At 35.6% G+C, this 19,904-nt stretch overlaps 2 protein-coding genes across 3 annotated transcripts in view; one reads left to right on the top strand and one right to left on the bottom strand.

Annotated features, from left to right (window-relative positions):
• LOC143667035 (olfactory receptor 13C9-like) overlaps positions 1-19,904 on the top strand; it is a 713,098-nt gene that overhangs the window by 45,243 nt on the left and 647,951 nt on the right. The gene's annotated exons all lie outside the window — the stretch shown is intronic.
• LOC143655823 (olfactory receptor 13D1-like) lies at positions 7,979-14,119 on the bottom strand. Its single transcript, XM_077127318.1, has 2 exons — positions 14,095-14,119; positions 7,979-9,095 (listed from the first exon to the last, which is right to left on the bottom strand). The coding sequence occupies exons 1-2, from the start codon at positions 14,117-14,119 to the stop codon at positions 8,146-8,148; spliced, it is 975 nt and encodes a 324-aa protein (XP_076983433.1). The 3' UTR covers positions 7,979-8,145.

Genomic DNA, 19,904 nt, shown 5'->3' with positions numbered 1-19,904 from the left:
CCCTTGTAATTTGTCCTGATTTACTGCTTATTCCTGGCTTCCAAGATAGGCCAACACTACTGTAGTGGTGGTTTCCAGTTCTGGAAGAGCATTACTGGTTAGCGTACCCTCATCAAGATAACGAAAATGTATCCTCTTTAGGAGGCTTCCACATTTTAAAATCTTGAGCAACTAAACCATGGCAAATAGTGGGAACATGAAAATATCCTTGCAGGAACACAATAAATGTTCATTATTGTCCTGCCCACATGAAGACAAATGCTGATCAACCAAGTGAGTCTGGAGAAATACTAAATAAAGCATTAGCAAAATCTAATACAAAATGAAACTGACATAATTAAGTACTTATTTCTTATAACAGTAGCTATATTTGGTTCCATATTTAACAACAGTTAAGAAAAAGACTTAGCTCTTATAAAAGTGAGATGACTTGATATTTTTAAACAAGCAAGGACATGATAAAGTAAATATATAGTACAAGAAGCTGTTCTGATAAAATAACAGACTTTCTGCCTTTTATACTGAGTATTCAGAAAATTTTTTCAACCTCTTACTAAAATCAGACCAATAATCCAAGGAAACTTTGTTACTTTAATAGAGAGAAAACTAAATTTGAGTTTGTAATGATATGTTATTTGATACTAAGGCTTTAAATAATTTTATTGATAGACTCATTAAATCTTACCCAACTTGGATCACAAGAAATAAATTTCCTTTTCTGCAAACCTTCTGCAACTTGCTATATATATTCAAGTTTCACCCTACATTTTCTTCTTTCTTATTTTGTAATAATGAGTTATTTAGGACAAATTCTTTCTTTTTCATTTTAATAAAAACCACATGTTTTGCATCTTTCATACTTAAGGTTACCAAAATACTTTTGGAAATTATCTTCAGCCAACATTTCACAACAATTACCATCAAAATCAAACTTGTCAGCATAATGCTAAATATCTAAAATAGTTTAATCAATGCATTTTTAAAACAGTAATTATGCTTACAAACTAAAACAGATTCTGGCTGGCACCAGAAAAGTGGAGTGCCACTGCTGTAGTTTGCAAATACCAAACCTGCTGGAACAGTCCTTTTAAATGGGTAAGAAAAAGCCATGATTAGAGATGGAATCAACCAGGAAGGACTTGTGGAAGTATGTAGTTTGTATGACTACATAATAAAACCATCAGTCAGGAGGACCTTCCACAGATCCCTCCCAGACAACTATATCTCCAATTCTGACTTGCATGGAAATTGCTGACTGGTTCCATGCTCAATCAACCCCCCACAAGGAAGACCTCCCTGTATGGACTCACCTTCTGGAAGGCCAGAACCCTCCAAACCATCTATTTTTCATCTCTCTATGCACAGGAGTCCAGTTCTCAATCCCCATCATCCCTACCCTGCATCCCACCACAAGCTGCAAGGACAAACCAGGCCACACCCTCCATACCCTACCCAGAAACTGCCTCAGTTAAATACCCAAGTTAATTGCCTCCAGAGCCTGGAGGTTGAGAAAACTCAACCTTGCAAAGTTCTCTGCCACCCCAAAACTAGGATCCTTACTCCAGTTTCCAATAATAACAACTTCATCACCTCTCTTTATGGTTTCATTGGAATTACTCCTAGCATACACATCTCTACCAGCAGTCCCCCTAAAACAATCTATGCCCTCTCCACCAAGCACCACACAACTCCTCCAATTTTTATTACTACCAAATACCAAAGCCATTCCCACATTTTTGGCACTTCCCACAGCAACACCCCATTCTCTCCTGGCACCTAAATCAGGTCTAGTTTCTTACAGTGCCTAAGCAAATACCATGAAATGGGTTAACTTAAACAATGGGAATTTATTAGCTTACAGTATTGAAGCCAGGACGATTTCAAAATCAAGGAATCCTCAAAGCATTGCTTTCCAAAACTGTGACATGCTGGGGCTGGCTGCTGGCAAACCTTAGTCCGTAGCTTGTCACAGGTCAAGGCATATGGCTGTTTCTCTTGGTCTCTTCCTAGAGCTCTTTCAGGTTTCACTGATATCAATTTCTTATTTCTTATGGTTTTCTCTCTGTGTCTCAATATCATTTTCTTAAAAAGGACTCCAGGAATAGGATTAAGACTAACCCTGACTGAGGTGGGACACACCTTTACTGAAGTAACCTCATCAAAAGGTCCTACTTACAATGGAATAGATTAGATCTAAGAACATGATTTTCTGGAATACAAACAGCTTCAAATTACCAGTGACAAAAAAGGAATGCAGTAAACATTGAAGATCAGACAACAGAAAAGGACCTGGGACACAGAAAATTGATAAACTTTTATCATCAAAGGATTATAACTGATCATGTGCCCAAATACACAGAAGACCTCTGGTTTTTGAAGCCCAAACTTATAAAAACAATGCAGAACCCTCCATATTATCAAACAAGGAGAAATTTTGTGTTTCCAGAATAGTTCATCACTGTTTCTTTTTAAAAAATCCAGTAACATGGGTGGCTCAGCAGGCAGCATTCTTGCCTGCCATGCTGGAGACCCAGGCTCGATTCCCAGTGCCTGCCCATGCAAAAAAAAAAAAAAAAAAAAAAAAAAAATCCAGTAACATAAGCTCCCCCAGAACAATCTAAATTTTATGTGGAAAAGGATAAAGGATATGCCTGTTGGATTTACTACTGTAGTCTGAATCCACACCAAAGAGCAGAATCATTATTTGGAACATATTTAATCCATTTATTATGCTTTCAGAAAACATTTGTTGAACTCCCAGTATTGCCCTCAGTGTTGAACCCACTAGACTAAATGACTGATATTCTCCAGCATCACATCTCTGAACAGCTTTTTCTCAGAGTGTCCAGCAGGACCCACTCTTCCTGGGTGAAGTATGTAGCTGCCTCTTTCAAGTTCTTGACTCCAGTGGCTGCATTGCCAATAGCTTAGCTGACAACCATATTACTCTGGGTTTTCACTCACAACCAGAGAAGCACTAGGTGAGCAAAGCTGGTATTATTCGCTTTCTTCAGTTAGGCATTTGTAGAGTTCTCCAGTCTATGTCATCCCCCAGAGTTCTGGAACATTGGGAAACTGTATGACACTTGAGGCACAGAATTAGAGTTTTGCAGCCCTGAAAATCAGCATTATTCCATATAACAAATAGATGTGGCGGAGAAGTCCCAGAGCTGTGAATGACCCCTCTGGGTGTCCCATGGGAATGAAGTCTATTGGCTAATATTTTGTAAGGATTTTTTGCATCTATATTCATGAGGAATACTGGTCTGTATACTCATTTTTTATGATGCTTTTGAATTAGGAAGTTTTGAAAGGCCTCATAAGATATATTGAGAAGTATTTCTTCTTTGTTTCTGACAGAATTATCTAAGATTGGTGATATTTATCAAACTTAAATGTTTGACAGACTTTATCATTGAGGCTACCTAAACATGAAAATTTCCTCATGAATGTTTTTTATTTATTGTAAGAATTTCTATTTCTTTTATAGGTATAGAAATATTCAGATTTCCTGTTTCACCTTGGAATCAATTTTGGGAATTTATATTTTTCAAGGAATTTGTTTCCTCTCCAGATTTCTTATATTTACTGTGTATATAAGATATACATGTATATATATCCATGGTATATATTTTTGCATCCATTCACTTTTAACTATTTCTGCCTTTATATTTACAATGAACTCTATCTGGCAATTTAGAGATGAGACATACTTTCTAATCCAATTTATGCCTTTTAATTGGACAGATCCATTAGCATTTAAATGTGATCATTATTATAGTTTTACTTATTGCTACCATTTTATTGTATGTTTTTTGCTAGTCTCACCCCTTTTCAGTTCCTCTGTTCTTATCCTGACTTCCTTTGGATTGTCTGAATGTATTTTAGAATCCCATTTTAAATGTACCTGTTGGTTTTATAACTCCACTTTGTATTATCTTAGTGGTTGCTCTAGGGATTACAATATATACATTCTTAAATTTACATAGTCAGCTATGAGTTAGTATTTTACAATTTAATTTAAAATATAGAAACTTTTCACCTGCCCTATATTTTATGATATAGTTATTTTATAGTACATCTATATGTTATAAACCCATTAGGCAATGCAATAACTTTTGCTTTAAAAAGTCATATGTATTTTGAGAAAAAATAGAAAAAGAAAACATATATGTATGTACAATTTTTGGTGCTCTTCATCCTTTTTTTGCAGGCCATATTTACTTCTGGTTACATTTTCCTTCAGTCTGAAAAATTTCATTTAGCATTTAATTTAATGCAGTATGTTTACTACAGATTCTCTTAGTTTTCACTTATTTGAAAATATTTTTATTTTCATTTTCTTTCTTGAAGAATATTTTTTGCTGAAAGTTGAATTCTGGGTTGGACCTATCATTTGGATTATTTTTCTCAGGCTTCTTTCCAGATTTTCCCTTAATCTTTAATTTTTAGTAGTTTAACTATGATTTGCCTACATGTAGTTTTCTTCATATACACACTGCTTCAGATTTGCTGGGCTTCTTCAATCTGTAAATTTATGTTTTTAATTTTGATTATTTTATCTTATATATTTTTTCTGTCCCATGCAATTCTGTGTAATATTTTAAAATTCTAGCAGTTATTGGACTATTAAATAATTATGCAACTGCATTACTTCTATCAGAGGAGATGAATTATACAGGAAGTTTTATATCAATGTGCGATGGGAAACTGATTGCTTGGACTTCAATCAAGAAATGACTCCAGCAATAGAAGTAAACTATTGACCAATTATAGCACAGTATGGAACATGAAATTCACGTGACATATAATAGAATCTACAGAACTTGGAAGGAAAAGTGATTGCACAAGGAAGATATAGAGAGTAGTACTTTAGCCAATGGCTTAGGGTTCCTACTAGTTATTTAGTCAGGACAAATGCTAGCACTGGTTGAAGCTCTAGGGATAAAGCAAAAATGAAGAAAAAGTCCCTTCCTTCATGGCCGGGGGTGGGGGGAGTTTTTTAATAAACAGATAATATCAGCAGTTTTAGAGGGTAATGAGTCCTATGATGAAAAATAAAGCTCTTTGAAGTTTTTCTGTAGAGAATATATTTGAGTAAAGACCTAAATGAAATAAGGGAGAGAGCTCTTAGAAAAACATGGGAGAAGAGTTTTTGAGGCAACAGGAAAAGCAAATGCAAAGGCTTTAGGATGTTTGAGGAATAGCAAGAAGATAGTGATACTGGATTTTAGCCGAGTTTGGTAAGGTGATAGGAGATGAGGTTGTAGAATTAGATGGGGATAGGTTTCTGTGGCTAGAGTGGATCGTAGTAGAATAAGAATGGAATTAAGGAGATGGTTTGGGAAGCCATTGAGATGATGATGGCTTGGATTAGGGTGATAACAATGGAAATGGTCAGATTCAGATTAAACTTTGAAGATAGACTTGATAGTTTGCTGGTGCATTAGATATGAATTTATGGTGCTGCTACTTCCTAAAATGGGAAAAACTCTACAAGAGGTAGTTTGGCAATAGGAGAATCAAGATTTCTGTTCTGGACATATTATATTTAAAATCCTAATTAGACTACATCATAGGGTAAGAGATACAATTATGGGAGTCACTATTCTGTAGATTAATTTCTTTTCATTTTGGTCTTTATTAAGTTATGAAAACCAATGAACTACTCCCGGGATTATATGGATGTATAACTCTGTTAGGTGGGCCCTGCCTGATCTGTTACAGTCATACTTCTGATGCCCAGAATGAACAAAACCATATATACAACAGAATGTTTTTTTAACCAGGCATATTACTAGTTATATGTGAAACTATAATATTCTATGGAAAGGAAATTCTATTTAAAAACCATATATCTTACACAAAAAGGCAAAATGTGATCATCCAAAGTATCAGTCTATTGATTAAAGCCCTCTGTTACATCTTCTGGGATTATAAAGACAAATAACTGACAGGTCCTTCCTCTAATGTCCTTTTAATAGAACAACAGATATGTTATGTACATAAACAAAGGGAATGTAATTCTTCATTAATAAATATCCCAAAGCTATAAATAGATTTCTATAGGACTTTAACTTAGAGAAAGAAGAAATGAAGTTCAGTTACTAAGATAATAAAAGGTATTTAGTTAGAGCATCCTTTCTTGAGGGGCATCTTGAATTTTTATAGATAGGTTAAAGAGAGGGCACTTTTATATGGAGAACTTGGCAGACGCAAAGATGCTGAGATGGCAGTTTCTAGGATATTTCAGTCAATGGCAAATAAGCTGGTTTGCCTTCAGAATTAGAAAGACAATCTTTTATTCATTTATTCATTTAACACACATTACAATGAATAATTATTTTTTTCTAAGTAATGAGGACCCAACAATGGGTTCCTCATGGAGCCCATAGTCTTCCTAGGTGAAGCAGAATTGCATGGGAAAAGGCAAGGGAATGAAATGAGCCAAAACGATGAAAAGTCCAGGTTACATTTTTTTCTTACTCATCCTTATAAAACTCCCTGATGATTATAGTCCACATTTTATGTCAGGGGAAATGGAGATAAAGATTAAAGTTTATATACCTTGATAGGTTAAATAGGTTATATATTTAACCTGATAGGTTAAATCCGTTCAAGTTTATATACCTTGTTAGCTGGACTGGAGAGGTCGTACTCATTTCTTTGTGGCATTCAAGTCCCAATTTTTCAATAATGCCACGTTTGTTCCTGGAGACTTTACTAAAAGAATAGAAGAGTAGAAGCTGCAATCTGTTTTTCTTGGGGAGACCCATTCCCCATATCAGGAAGGACATTGTTGAGGAATCCTTTGAATTGTACATCCTCTCATTATTGTTGAGAGAAGTGTTAATTCTTATGGAAGAGGGAAATGTATAAGCACTATTAATCTGGTAACAGTATAGGTACTAAAAAGGAAAATGGATTTAAGAGGGCTTGTGTGAATGGATATGTCTAATAGATACTAAGAGCAGTGATATATAATATTAATTTCTTTTTCTTACAGCATCACAGTTCCTTTACTTTATTCCTAAGCCTAAAAAGGTGTTCTTTTGAGTGAGACTCATGTCTGTTCTTTGTGGTAAAATGTATAATTAATAGCTTAAGCAACACAGAGATATATTTGCAAGATTAACAGAGAGGAATAAGGGAAAAAATCCAGAGTAATAATTGGCTGAGGCAAAAATGAACATTAGAAACTAGAAAGATGTATACACTCCTCAGAAATGATTGGGGAGGTGAGTGGAGTGCACAGAAATGCAGAATAAAAGTTATATTATTATAATTTATTTATTAAAGCAAAGGAGAACCCCTAAAACCTGGAAAACTTGGATGATTCAGATGTCATACCCTCATAACTTTTGCCTCAAACATATGAGGGGAGAGAAGAGCAAGGAATGTATCAGTTAGAACTACGTAGTTGCTAAGTGTGAAAATCCACTCAATTTAGTATTTTTGAAAAATCCACTCAATTTAGTATTTTGGCTTCTTTGCTACCCTGAATGGATGACTGTAGTGAGATGGGTTTCCTTCTTTAATTGGTTAAGTCTTTGCTTTGTTCTATGCTTACCCCTATATCGGGGCACAAGGGTTGGGATGTGGGGTTGGTGAGTCCTATCTAGCACAAATGGACTAATAGGGAATTGGTAGAACCTCAAAAGAAGAAGATGTATTCTTTTACCAGATGAAGAGAAACTGGACAAGAAAAACAATAGATGTCCAATTGAAAGAGAGTGAGGAAAGAGACTGAGAAAAGATAAGATAGAAGGAGAAAGAAAGTAGATGGGGGAGAAAGGAGAAGGAGAAAATGGAGGAGAGGAGAGAGAGAGAAAAAAGCAGGAAAAGAGAGGGAGAGAATAGAGGTATGAGAAAGGAAAGGACAGGGGAGAAAGGCAAGAGGGCAGAGGGGAGAGATTTATCTTGATGACAAGTCATATGCCCTTTATGAGACCGATTGATAGGACTGCATACAGCTAGAAACCCCGCAGAAAACATGGTATTCAGAACAATTCACATTATCATTCCTGGTTGAAAAGAATGGAAATTTCATATTTGACTTTACAATCATACTAGCTCTTGACACTAGATTCTGTGTCCTCATTTTGAATGCAAAAGCCTGAACTAATCCTACAATGAAGAGGCCTTTCATGTTAGATGCAAGCGTTTGCTGAAGAGTTTCTTCAGAGCCTCTTTTATCTCCTTATTCCTCAGGCTATAGATGATGGGGTTCAACATTGGGGTGACCACTCCATAAGACAGACTGATGATCTCATCAGATGTTTTTGTGACCTTTGATTTGGGCTTTGTGTACATAAGAAGAGCTGAACCATAGAATAAGATGACCACTGTCAGGTGGGCTGAACAGGTAGAAAAAGCTTTCTTTCTTCCTTCAACAGAATTAATTCTCAGGATGGAATAGAGGATGAAAATATAGGAGATGAAAATTAACAGCAGAGGAATAATCAGTAAAACAATACTTGCCACTGACATGATAAGCACATTGATGGTGATATCTGAGCAGATGAGTTTAAGAAGAGCCAGGATCTCACACGTAATGTGATCGATGACATTATTTCCACAGAAAGGCAATGTCATTGCTAGGACTGTTTGTACCAGGGAGTTCAGACAGCCAACAATCCATGACCATACAGCCATGTGCACACATAGCACCCTGTTCATGATGATGGGGTACCTCAGGGGGTTGCAGATAGCCATGTACCGGTCATAGGCCATCATTGCCAGCAGGATACACTCAGTGGAGCCCAAGCCAAGGGAGAAAATCATCTGCAGAGCACAGCCAATGAAAGAGATGGATTTTCTGTGAGATCTAAATATGCTGAGCATTGGAGGAATGGATGAGGATGTGTAGCATATGTCCAAGAATGAGAGGTTCCCAAGGAAGAAGTACATGGGGGTGTGGAGGCAGGAATCCAGAATGGTAAGGATAATGAGGAGGCTGTTTCCCAGGAGGATTATCAGATACATGATGAGGCAGAGCACAAACAGAGAAAGCTGGAGCTCTGGGTATTGGGATAGCCCCACCAGAAAGAATTCGGTCATGGCAGAGTAATTACTCAATTCATTTGTCCATGTACCTGCAGGGTTTAAAAACAGACACGAATTCAGGGATTAAATTTGTAGTGTAGATTTTAAAAACACTTTTACTTCCATTATTTATTTATTATGCATATTATATTAATTTTATTAATGACAAAACAAAGGCACTGAGAGTTCTGTTATGATTACACAACAGCAGAAACTGGGAATTGTGCTGGAAAATGTCAGTTCTGTAATTAAATAAAATGTAGGTACATATTACTTTCAAATGTGGATACATAAGGGTCTCTTAATTAATGAATATTTTGAAATTAAATTGCATTTCAATAAACCTGGGTCTCATTTAAAATATCATATAGGTTCAGCAGCATGCCATTTATCCTGGCTATGATGTCAGTAAGTTAGTTTTTCTGAACCTCAGCTAGCCTGCAGGGGGAAAGCAATAACTTTTGGCAGTTTGTTGTGAGAATCAAATTATATAAAATATATTAGGTGCCTGGCACAATAGATGGTTCTAATTTGACACCTATAATTATATTATACTAAAATATAATAAATTATTATAACATAATTTAAGTATATATTTACATATGCATACATTTTATAAATTACAACTCTTAGGTCTGCCTGTTTGGGTCAAAAGGAAAAAGCTATTTTTGAGAATGATGAGATTTAAATTTTGGACCCTGATTGAAAAACTGTAAGCATTTTTTGTTCCTAGATAGTGGACTATCTAACCAGTTCAGTGTCTGAGGATCATTGCACCTGGTTCTTAGTACCTTGTATCATTTTATAAGTAGTTACCCATTTTTTTTCTCTAACTTTTTGTATTTAATGCTTTGGAATGCAACCCTAGTTCTTATTTTTGGCCATGTAGGTCAATATATGGCTAGACCGATAATGGTAATATTTATTAAGCGCCTATTATGTTGCCAGCACATTACATTGTTGTAAGCACATTACATGTATTAACTCATTTACTATCAGTGTAACCCTATGAGACAGGTACCATTTTAATTCCCATTTTGCATGGAAGAAATGGAGACAAAATAAAGTTTAAGTAATTTTTTCAAATCCATACAAAAAATAATAAGTGATAGAATTAGAATTCAGTATCCAACCATCTGTCTCCAAAGTCGGTCCTACTAACCATTATACCATACTAGTTCTCATGGGTTCTTTTTCTAACCCTAAGCAAGAGAAGACTGTTACAGAAATGTATTTTGTAATTCGCTGCACTGAAATAACTTGCTTATTTTGAACCTGATCATATGTGATGTGATGGAGAACCTAAAGACTGAATCACAGCCTCTATTTTTTTCCACTTTTGTGCCTGGTCTTTTCTATTTTTAACAAGAAATTTCACAATTTTGAGGAATAGTCAGATAAAAAATAATATGAAAGCTCTGCCTCACCCTTGTATCTATTGAGCACACACCTGGAATCCCTTAGCCTTGTATATATACTCTGCAAATCAGTGTGCACTTCTGGATATTTCATGCTCCGTATACTTGACTTTCCTGCCTTTTCAATCTCAACTCGTCTTTTCAATTGTTAAGCTCTATCTACTTATAATTTGAAACTACTTATAACTGCTTGTAGTAGTTAGGTTCAGTTGTCAACTTGCCCAGGTGGTGGTGCTGCGTTCTGTTGTGGACTTAAATCATGAGCATGTGGAATTTTCTATGGCTGATTACATCTGCAGTTGGTTAAGGAGAGTGCCTTCCTCAATCAATGAGGCTTTAAAGGAGGAATCAGAAGAAAGGAGCTCAGAGCTGGCTAAGACCCAGACATTTGGAGATGCAGATAGAACCACCCGAGGGAAAGCCCTTTGAATCCAGAAGCCAGGAGAGATGCCCAGGAGTCCTGTGTGTCTTCCCAAATTAGTAACTTTGTAACTAAGTAAATCCCCTTTATAAAAACCAGTCCATCTCTGGTGTATTGCCTTCTGGCAGCCTTAGCAAACTAAAACACTACTTATATCATTAAAATTTCAACTGTGCTCCAATTGTCTGATATTTACTCTAAGATGTTCATGTTCGATTATAGACCCATTATACAAAGAGCTGTGTCTTATACTTTGTTATACTGTTGCTGTGATAGTTTGTGTTTATTAGGTTGTGGTTGCAGAACGAGAATATGTCATTCTGATTCTCCTCACAGCACAAACATACATTTGCTTTGGTCTTTTTGTATCCAGAGAAATTGAAGTCAGAATGTGAGACTTATTCCTTGGCTATTCAAAGATGGCACTACTCCTTAGCTTCCTGTAAGGAGGGGAAGAGAAAAGTTCTTTGCTTTCCATTCCCTTTCCTTATCATTTCTCCTTGTCTTGGAGAGTATCCCCTAGACAGTGATTTTGGTAAGGTTAAAAAAATACTGGCAATAGTCTGTTAGTATATTAGAAAATATTCCCTTCCTCCTACACCTCCTTTCCTGTCTCTGTTTACATTGGTGCATGGACTTGTTCTCACAAAGGGATCAGTTAAGGCAGCTGTCTATATATTTTTAGCAGAACCATTCTGAAGGAAGGAAAGGAGGAAGAGGAAGAAGGTAAGAAGAAGGAGGAAGATGAAAAGAAAGACAAGGAAGAGGAGCTAATTTTTACTGTTAACAAAAGAGTACTAAACTTAGCATTTTATCCTGGTGGGTGGGAGTGCTGAAGAGAAGCATGAAGGAGGAATGGCTCTCTTTCTGTTCAAAAAAGGTCCAGAAAGGGGATGTCCTTTTTCCCGAAACCTATTTTCCCGAAACCTAGGGAAAATAAGCGAAAGTAGAATCAATAAATTCACCATACACACTGAATCAACCCATCATGAAAGACCTGTCTTAACCTCTTCAGTTTCCTTTCATCCCACTTCTTTGCCATAACTCCTTCCCATGATGATGTCAAGGCAGAAGTTATTGGATGGATTCTCCCCCCGCCTCCCATAGCTTTCATCAAACTTCCTACCTAAGACTCCCTACTTGACACAATAAATCTAATGAAAATCAGTGTACTTGCTATACAACACAGCTTTTAAAAGTCTTCTAAACCCCTCTCAATCACATTGTCACACCTATATAACTCTAATGTGGTAGTTTTTCATCCCTACTGCTACCACCAATTCTCTGCAATGTTTGTGGTGAATTCTTTCAGTATTTCCAAAATACTGCACTATTTCTTCCTTGAGCATTTGTCCCTGCTGTTTTCTTAAGGTGGAAGCATCCTTCCCAATTTAAATCTTACCTTTTCTAGGAAACTTTCTCGCCTGTTGTTCTGGGAAGAATGTCCTATGTGCCGTCACAGAACCTTTTACTTTCCTCTCTCATAGCATCCTTCATTTATTCAGTTATACTACACTTACCATGGCACATTCTGTGGTAGGTAATAGAGACCTTATTGTGAGCAATGAACTCTCAAAATGGTTCCTTGAGGCAGAATGCTTGTAAAAGTTATTTTGTACATCCAAGAAACAAATGATTCCTGTGCTATATCACATGTCTCAATGTGAAAAATTCATGGAACACTTTTAAAATCATTTCATCAAACTAAATAGACTTTTTTACCACAAACTGTCAAAGATAGAATAAAATTATGGATCAATCACATATAGGAATGGATCTGCAAAGATTATAAAATATTTCCAAAACTGTACACTGATGTGATAGTGTTTATTTCATGAATTTATTGAATTCCAAGTAAATACTTGGAAATCTATCAATATAGTATAGGAAACAGATAAAAATAACCTTCACTGTCATCTTACTACGTGGGAACACGTATTTGATAGAATTCAGCATTCAATCATGGTAAAACCTCTTATTACTCTAGATTAAAGATAATACATCATTAAGATGCCTAACATCATCAACATAATTCTTCCAAATGGTGAAACTCTTGAAATATTTTCCTAAAAGTCAGCCAGAGATGTTTTTAGCATTACTACTTAACATATTCCCCTAAAAGATACAACAATGGAATAGAAAAGGAAAAGAACAGAAACAGAAAAGAAACAACTTTGCATGTACTCTCACGTTTCAAGTTCAATCATGCTTTCACAGTTGCTATAAATTTTTCTTCCAGGATGCTGGAATTCTGGCATGTGGTGATGGAGGCTCATGAACACATGAGAAGCCATACTATCACAAATACTATCACCAATGCAAACTGTAATCTTTGAGAAGAGTTAAGGACAGGAAACACTGCTCAGATATAATATGACATGAAAAAAGATTGTTTTGTAATTGTATATTTGTGGTTAGAAGAAACTACACCAAAATGTTAACTGGTTTTCTCTGGAATTTGGAATTTGGAGCATTATAATTTCCTTTATCTTCTCTGTATTTTCCAAATCATCTTTATAACCTATATTTTACAATTATAAAAGATTATAAATAATTTTTTTGAATTTTCTTTGAAAGGGGAGAGTAGTATGGACTTCCAGAATTTTGATATCAGTTTTCTCTAAAACTCAGATAATGAGTAAACAGTTCATGAGCTGGAAATTGAGGGAGACTTTCTGTTGCTTTGTATCACATGGACTAATTTAGTCAGTATTCTGATTTTGTTCATTCAGTTTCACATATATACTCAGACTCAATCTCAATTCTTTCAAAGGGACTCTAGAATTCATTATTTAGAATGTGGCTAGGCACAGATAGGATGCAGTATAAAACATCCAATAGAATCATACAGTAAAAAGAAAGAGGAGATGATACCTAGTCTGTAGGAGGGACCATGGAGAAACAGCAAGGATTTCTGTTACTGCTACTTCTTTCTTCCTGCAATAAATAGGTAAAATTCCAGTTTATCGGTTCTCCAGATTTCATCCATTTCTCCTCAAAGGCTCTGTGTTTAGAGTGATCCTCACCACTGAGCATCACCTGTGGGAGGGGAACCATCTCTGTTTGAAGACTATAGATGATGAAGCATTCCCCTTCTTACCCCATGTTTACCAACAGAAGAGTGCTGACTTAGTTGTTAGGCACATACACTATCCAAGTCTTCCTGATTTTAACTCAAGAAAATTCTTGAACAGGTCATAGCACACTTACCCTGGAAGGCTTCCCAGGAGGACATTGCCAGCACTAACTATTGCATCCTATATCCTCTTCATTCAGTTTGCCCTAATGTTTTTAAAGCACTTTTCATCTTCACGATATGAGATATCCCTGGTTGGAGATCCCCAATGTTTATCTAAATGAATAAGTTCCTATTAGTCCCCAAAGGAGTTGATAATACACAATATTGGGCAAGTTAGAATTAAATCATTTTCTTCTTTTTACACGGTCTTAAGAATTACGCAGTTCCCCCTGCACCCCCACCCCCAGCAGTGTGAATATCAAGTGCTGTTTTTGCTGCTGGGAGCTCAGAAGAACTTTAAGCCATTATCTTGCAGAAGTCGTTTTCAAGCAATAGATTCAGGGCTGGGATTAATTCCCCCAGCCTATCCTGCATATTCTAATAATTTCTAGGTCTGTGCCATGGAAACCTATTGTGCTCCAGTTTTCTTACCCTTTTATTCTAATTGCTAGTAAGGGATCTTTATGGAGCAATAGTTGGAAAAAGCAGTGGCTTGAAGGACCTAGATTTAGTCTTGACTCTGTGTCTTATTAGCAGTACAGATCTTGGACAAGATATTCAATATCTCTGAGCATGACATGTCTTAATTAAAATGGGTTAACAGTGCTATTCTATAGTTTTGTATGTTTTTTTTTTTTTTTTGAGGATTAACAAAACTACCTGAATGTCACTTGGCATTGAGATGTATGTTAGTTTAATTTGAACCCCTATGCTGACATTCTCTCATTTTCTATAGTAAGTAGTAACAGCTAATTTAAAGTGATGCTCGTAAGTATCCATGGTATTTCCCTTATTCAGTAATTTCTTATTGCCCATGACTTCCTCACTGTTTTATTCACGACTTTACAAATAAAATAAATTATTCAGAATTCTTCTCAATTTCTCTCTTCTGAAAAGAACTCTCCCCAAGTCTGTTCTAATCTACCTCATTTAAACATTAGTGTAGTATTTTGAATTTCGCTGCTTATAATAGATAGTGACTTATTTGGTGTCTAGTTTTCCAAACAAGGGACTCAATTTAGACACAAGTGCAAATGTCTCTATTCAGCATTTCCTTTCTCCAATATTTTTCTAATTTTTTTTGTGTTCACGTACTGATGTCACTGGAGCTGTGCTTTCTCAAAATCAGGTGACTTCTTAGCTTCCTTCTTTTTGAGCTATAGCCATGCTACAGAATCCACAGTAAAGTATCCCACAATCCCAGATGACTGCTAGTAGAGATTAGGGAGACAGAGCAGAAAAAAAAAAAGCTTTCATTCCCAATAGAAACTTCTGTTATATATATGTATCAATAGTAATCAATTTACCACATAGGTACTCTTAAACCTTAGGGCCCTACATATTTCCAGAGGACCTGCCAGTGGCTCTGGTAGCCAATTAAAATTATCTCTTGTTTTCTTCTATGAGACTGTAATCCCAGAAGTGATTTAAAGTTGAACATTTAAATCTTGTTGAAGGTAGTAACTTTTAGATACATTAGGGATAATTTCTCAAAGACTTATTTGTACTTATTAAACTGTAATTTTTCTTTTTTTGAATAAATTTTATTTCTTGTTATACAAATAATGTATATCCATTGTAGAAAATTTGGGAAATTAAAAAGGAGGAAATGAACATCATCCATAACTTTAGATATAACTACTGTTATTTTTATATATTTTTATGTGTACATTGGATATAGCAGAAAGTTGAGATCACGTTACTTTTTTTTTTCCTCTTTTCTTTATTGGCTGGAATGGTTTTGATTGGGGTTTGGCAAGTTATGTTAGGTAGCAATGTCTAACTGAAGCTTGTGTAAGAGTGACCTCCAGAGTAGCCTCTTGACTCTATTTGAACTCTCTCAGTTACTGATACCTTATTTGTTACACTTCTTTCCCCTCTTTTGGTCAGGATGGCATTGTTGATCCCATGGTGCCAGGGTCAGACTCATCCCTGAGAGTCATCTCCCATGCCACAATGGAGACTTTCACTCCTGGATATTATGTCCCATGTAGAGAGAAGGGCAATGACTACACGTGCAGAGTTGGGCTTAGAGAGAGTGAAGCCCCATCTGAGCAACAAAAGAGGTCCTCCAGAAGTAATCTTAGGTTATAGGTAGGCTAAGCTTCTCTGCTACCTAACATAAGCTTCACAAGAGTAAGCCTCAAGAGCAAGGGGTTGGCCTATTGATTTGGGTATCCCTAAAGTTTGACACAGTGTCAGGGTATTCTCTGATGGTAAAGTTTAATAGTTTCATATTTTTTCTCCCATTCCTCAAGGGACTTTGCCAATAGTTTTTGATAATCTGCTTAATATGCTCTAGGATGTACCATGTTTCCAGACATTACATTAAACTATACAGGATTAAAGAACCTCTTTCTTATTCTGGGCTCCCTGTGTTTCAATTGTTCAAATGAACTATACAGATAGGTTGAGTTAGATTATATACTACAGAAAATTTAGGTTCCGGACCAGATAAACATTTCTTCCTTTAGTCTCAAAGAGTATGTGTTGTTCTAAAATATAGACAATATCTTCATTACCCTTGTGTTCTGAATTACTTTAACTCCGACCTGATCGGCTTTGTTTTTAATCTCTAAATATCAGGTTATATATATATATCCACCTCTCAAAATCCAGAAATAATAATTACCACCCTCTGATTATTTAAGAGTGTGTTTTTTAACCTGCGTATATTTGTGTATTTCCAGTTCTCTGCCCGTTATTGATTACCAGCTGTATTCCATCATGTTCAGAGGAGATGCCTTATATGATGTCAATCTTTCTAAATTTATTGAGACTGTTTTGTGATCCAACATGTGGTCTGTCCTGTAGAATGATCCATTAGCACTTGAGGAGAATGTATATCCTATTGTTTGGGAGCGCAAAGCTTTGTATATTTCTTTTGAGTCTCATTCATTTATTATATTAATCAAGTTCTCTGTTTCTTTATTGATCCTCTGTCTAGGTGTCCATCCTTTGATGAGAATGGTAAATTGAAATTTCCAACTATTGTTGGAGACTATTCCTCTCTTCAGTTTTTCCATTGCTTGCCTCAAGTATTTTTATGCACCCTGACTGGGTACACATTTATTTATGATGATTATTTCTTCTTGAGTTGTCCCTTTTATTAAAACAAAGTGTCCTTCTTTGTCTCATAACAGTTTTGCATTTAAAGTCTATTTTTTCCTATATTAATATAGCTAATCCACCTCTTTTTATTATTATTGGTGTGGAATATCTTTTTCCAGCCTTTCACTTTCAACTTATTTGTGTCCATGAGTCTAAAATGAGTCTCTTGTAGACAACATATGGTTGGATCATTCTGTTATATGTATCCCACCAATCAGTGTCTTTTGATTGGGGTGTTTAATCCATTAAAATTCAAATTTATTATTGTAAAGGCAGTATTTACTTCAACTATTTTATGCTTTGGCTTTTATATGTCAGACGTGGTTTTTTTTTTTTTTTTTTTTTGTCTCTCTTTTAACCCTTTTAGTTATCCTTACTGATAATCTACATTTCTACAGTGTACTCCAAGCCTCTTTTTCCTGTCTTTTCCTTTCAGCCTGTAAAACATCCTGTAGGGCAGATCTATTATTGATGAATTCTCTGTTTCTGTTTGTGAATATTTTAAACTCTCCCTCATTTTTGAAGGACAGTTTTTCCAGATAAAGAAGTCTTGGCTGGTAATTTTTCTCTTTCAGACCGTTGAATATGTCATACCACTGCCTTCTCACCTTAATGCTGTCTGATGAGAATACAACACTTAATCTTGTATGATAAATTGATTTTCTCTTGCTGCTTTCAGTATTCTCTTTCTCTTCAGCATTTGATGTTCTGATTTGTATGTGCCTCAGATTAAGTTTATTAGGATTTATTCTGTTTTGAGTATGTTGTACTTCTTAGATATTATATGCACCTTCAATACACTTGAAGATTTTTGTCCTGAAATATCATTTTTGTCCCTTTTCCCTTCTCTTCTAGGACACCCATGATGTGTATGTTTGTGCACTTCATGCTGTCATTCAATACTCTGAGATCTTGCTCTATTTTTCCCATTCTTTTTTCTACCTGTGAGATTGTAATTGTCCTATCTTATATTTTTCTTTTTTTTTTTTGCATGGGCAGGCACCGGGAATCAAACCCAGGTCTCTGGCATGGCAGGCGAGAACTTTGCCTGCTGAGCCACTGTGGCCCGCCTTCCGGTGAGTTTTTAAACTCTTTCATTGTGACTTTCATTCCCATAAGTTCTGTTATGTTTCTTTTCATACTTTCAAATTATTCTTTATGTTTACCCAGTGTCTTCTTAGTATCTTTTATCTCTTTAGACATATTGTCCTACATCTCCTTGAATAGATTTTAGAGATTAGTTGAACATCTTTGATTAGTTGTTCCAAATTCTGTGTCTCCTCTGAAGTTTTAATTCATTCTTTTGACTGGGCCATATATTCCTGTTTCTTAGTATAGCATGCAGTAGTAGATTTCTCCCTATACCCCTCTTTTATTGATTCTTTGTACAAAATTCAGACCATTGAAGTTGTTCATGCAAGAACTTTTTATATGTGTAGTGTTAATCAGTGACATACATAGCTCTCTACAACCCCTTTCAATTATGCTCACCTTCAATAGGGCAATGCAGCATATAGACTTACTAATCAACTGCCTTCACTTCTATCCACTCCATTATATTTAAGTTCAACCTCATTAGCAAACCATTCACCTATCTCTAGCTTCTGTGTATCTCTAATCCCTTATATTCTATATTATAAGCCTCTGAATTTACCTTTGTCAAGGTCACAGTAGCAAAATTATACAGTATCTATCCTTTCATGTTTGGCTTATTTCCTTATATACTCAAGGCTCATCCATGTTGTCACATGCTTCAGGACCTCATTTAATCTTATTGCTGCATAATATTCCATCATATGTATGTGCCACATTTTGATCATCCAGTCATCTGTTGATGAGCACTTGGATTGTTTCCATCTTTTGGCAATTGTGAATAATGATACTATGAACATTAGGATGCAAATGTTTGTTTATGACACTGCTTTCAGCTCTTCTGGGTATATACCAAGTAATGGTATTGTCAGATCATAGGCAACTTGATATTTAGCTTCCTAAGGAACTGCCAAACTGCCTTTATAGTGGCTGTAACATAATACCTTCCAACCCGCCATGCATAAGTATTCAAATTTTTCCACATCCTCTCCAGCATTTGTAGTTTCCTGTTTGTTTAATGGCAGCCATTCTTATAGGTGTAGTTTTGATCTGCATTTCTATTATAGCTAATGAAAATGAGCATCCCTTCATGTGTTTTTTAGCCATTTGTATTTGCTCTTTGGAAAAATGTCTATTCATATCTTTAGCTTATTTGGTAATTGGGTTGTTCTTTTGTTGTTGAGTTGTATGATTTCCTTATGTATAGAGGATATCAAACATTTATACAATATGTGATTTCCAAATATTTTCTTCCATTGAGTTGGCTGCCTCTTAACTTGTTGGCTCAAAATCACTTGATTTTAAGAAGTTCCCATTTATGTATTTTTTTCCTTTGTGTTTGTGTTTTGGGTGTAAAGTTAAGAAGCTATTACTAGGTCTCGAAGATGTTTCCCTATATTTTCTTCTAGGAGTTTTATGATACTGGTTCTTATATTTAGGCCTTTGATCACCTTATTTTTTTCCCTTTAATTTTTGTATAGGGTGTAAGATAGGGGGTCCTCTTCCATTTTTTTGGCTATTGATATCTAGTTCTCCGATGCCCATTTATTGAAAAGATTATTCTTTCCCAGGTCAGTGG

Source organism: Tamandua tetradactyla, chromosome 2 (genome assembly GCF_023851605.1).
Source record: "Tamandua tetradactyla isolate mTamTet1 chromosome 2, mTamTet1.pri, whole genome shotgun sequence".
Classification (NCBI taxonomy): domain Eukaryota; kingdom Metazoa; phylum Chordata; class Mammalia; order Pilosa; family Myrmecophagidae; genus Tamandua; species Tamandua tetradactyla.
Note: the sequence above shows the minus strand (reverse complement) of the source record. Positions and strands in the feature narration are given on the sequence as shown.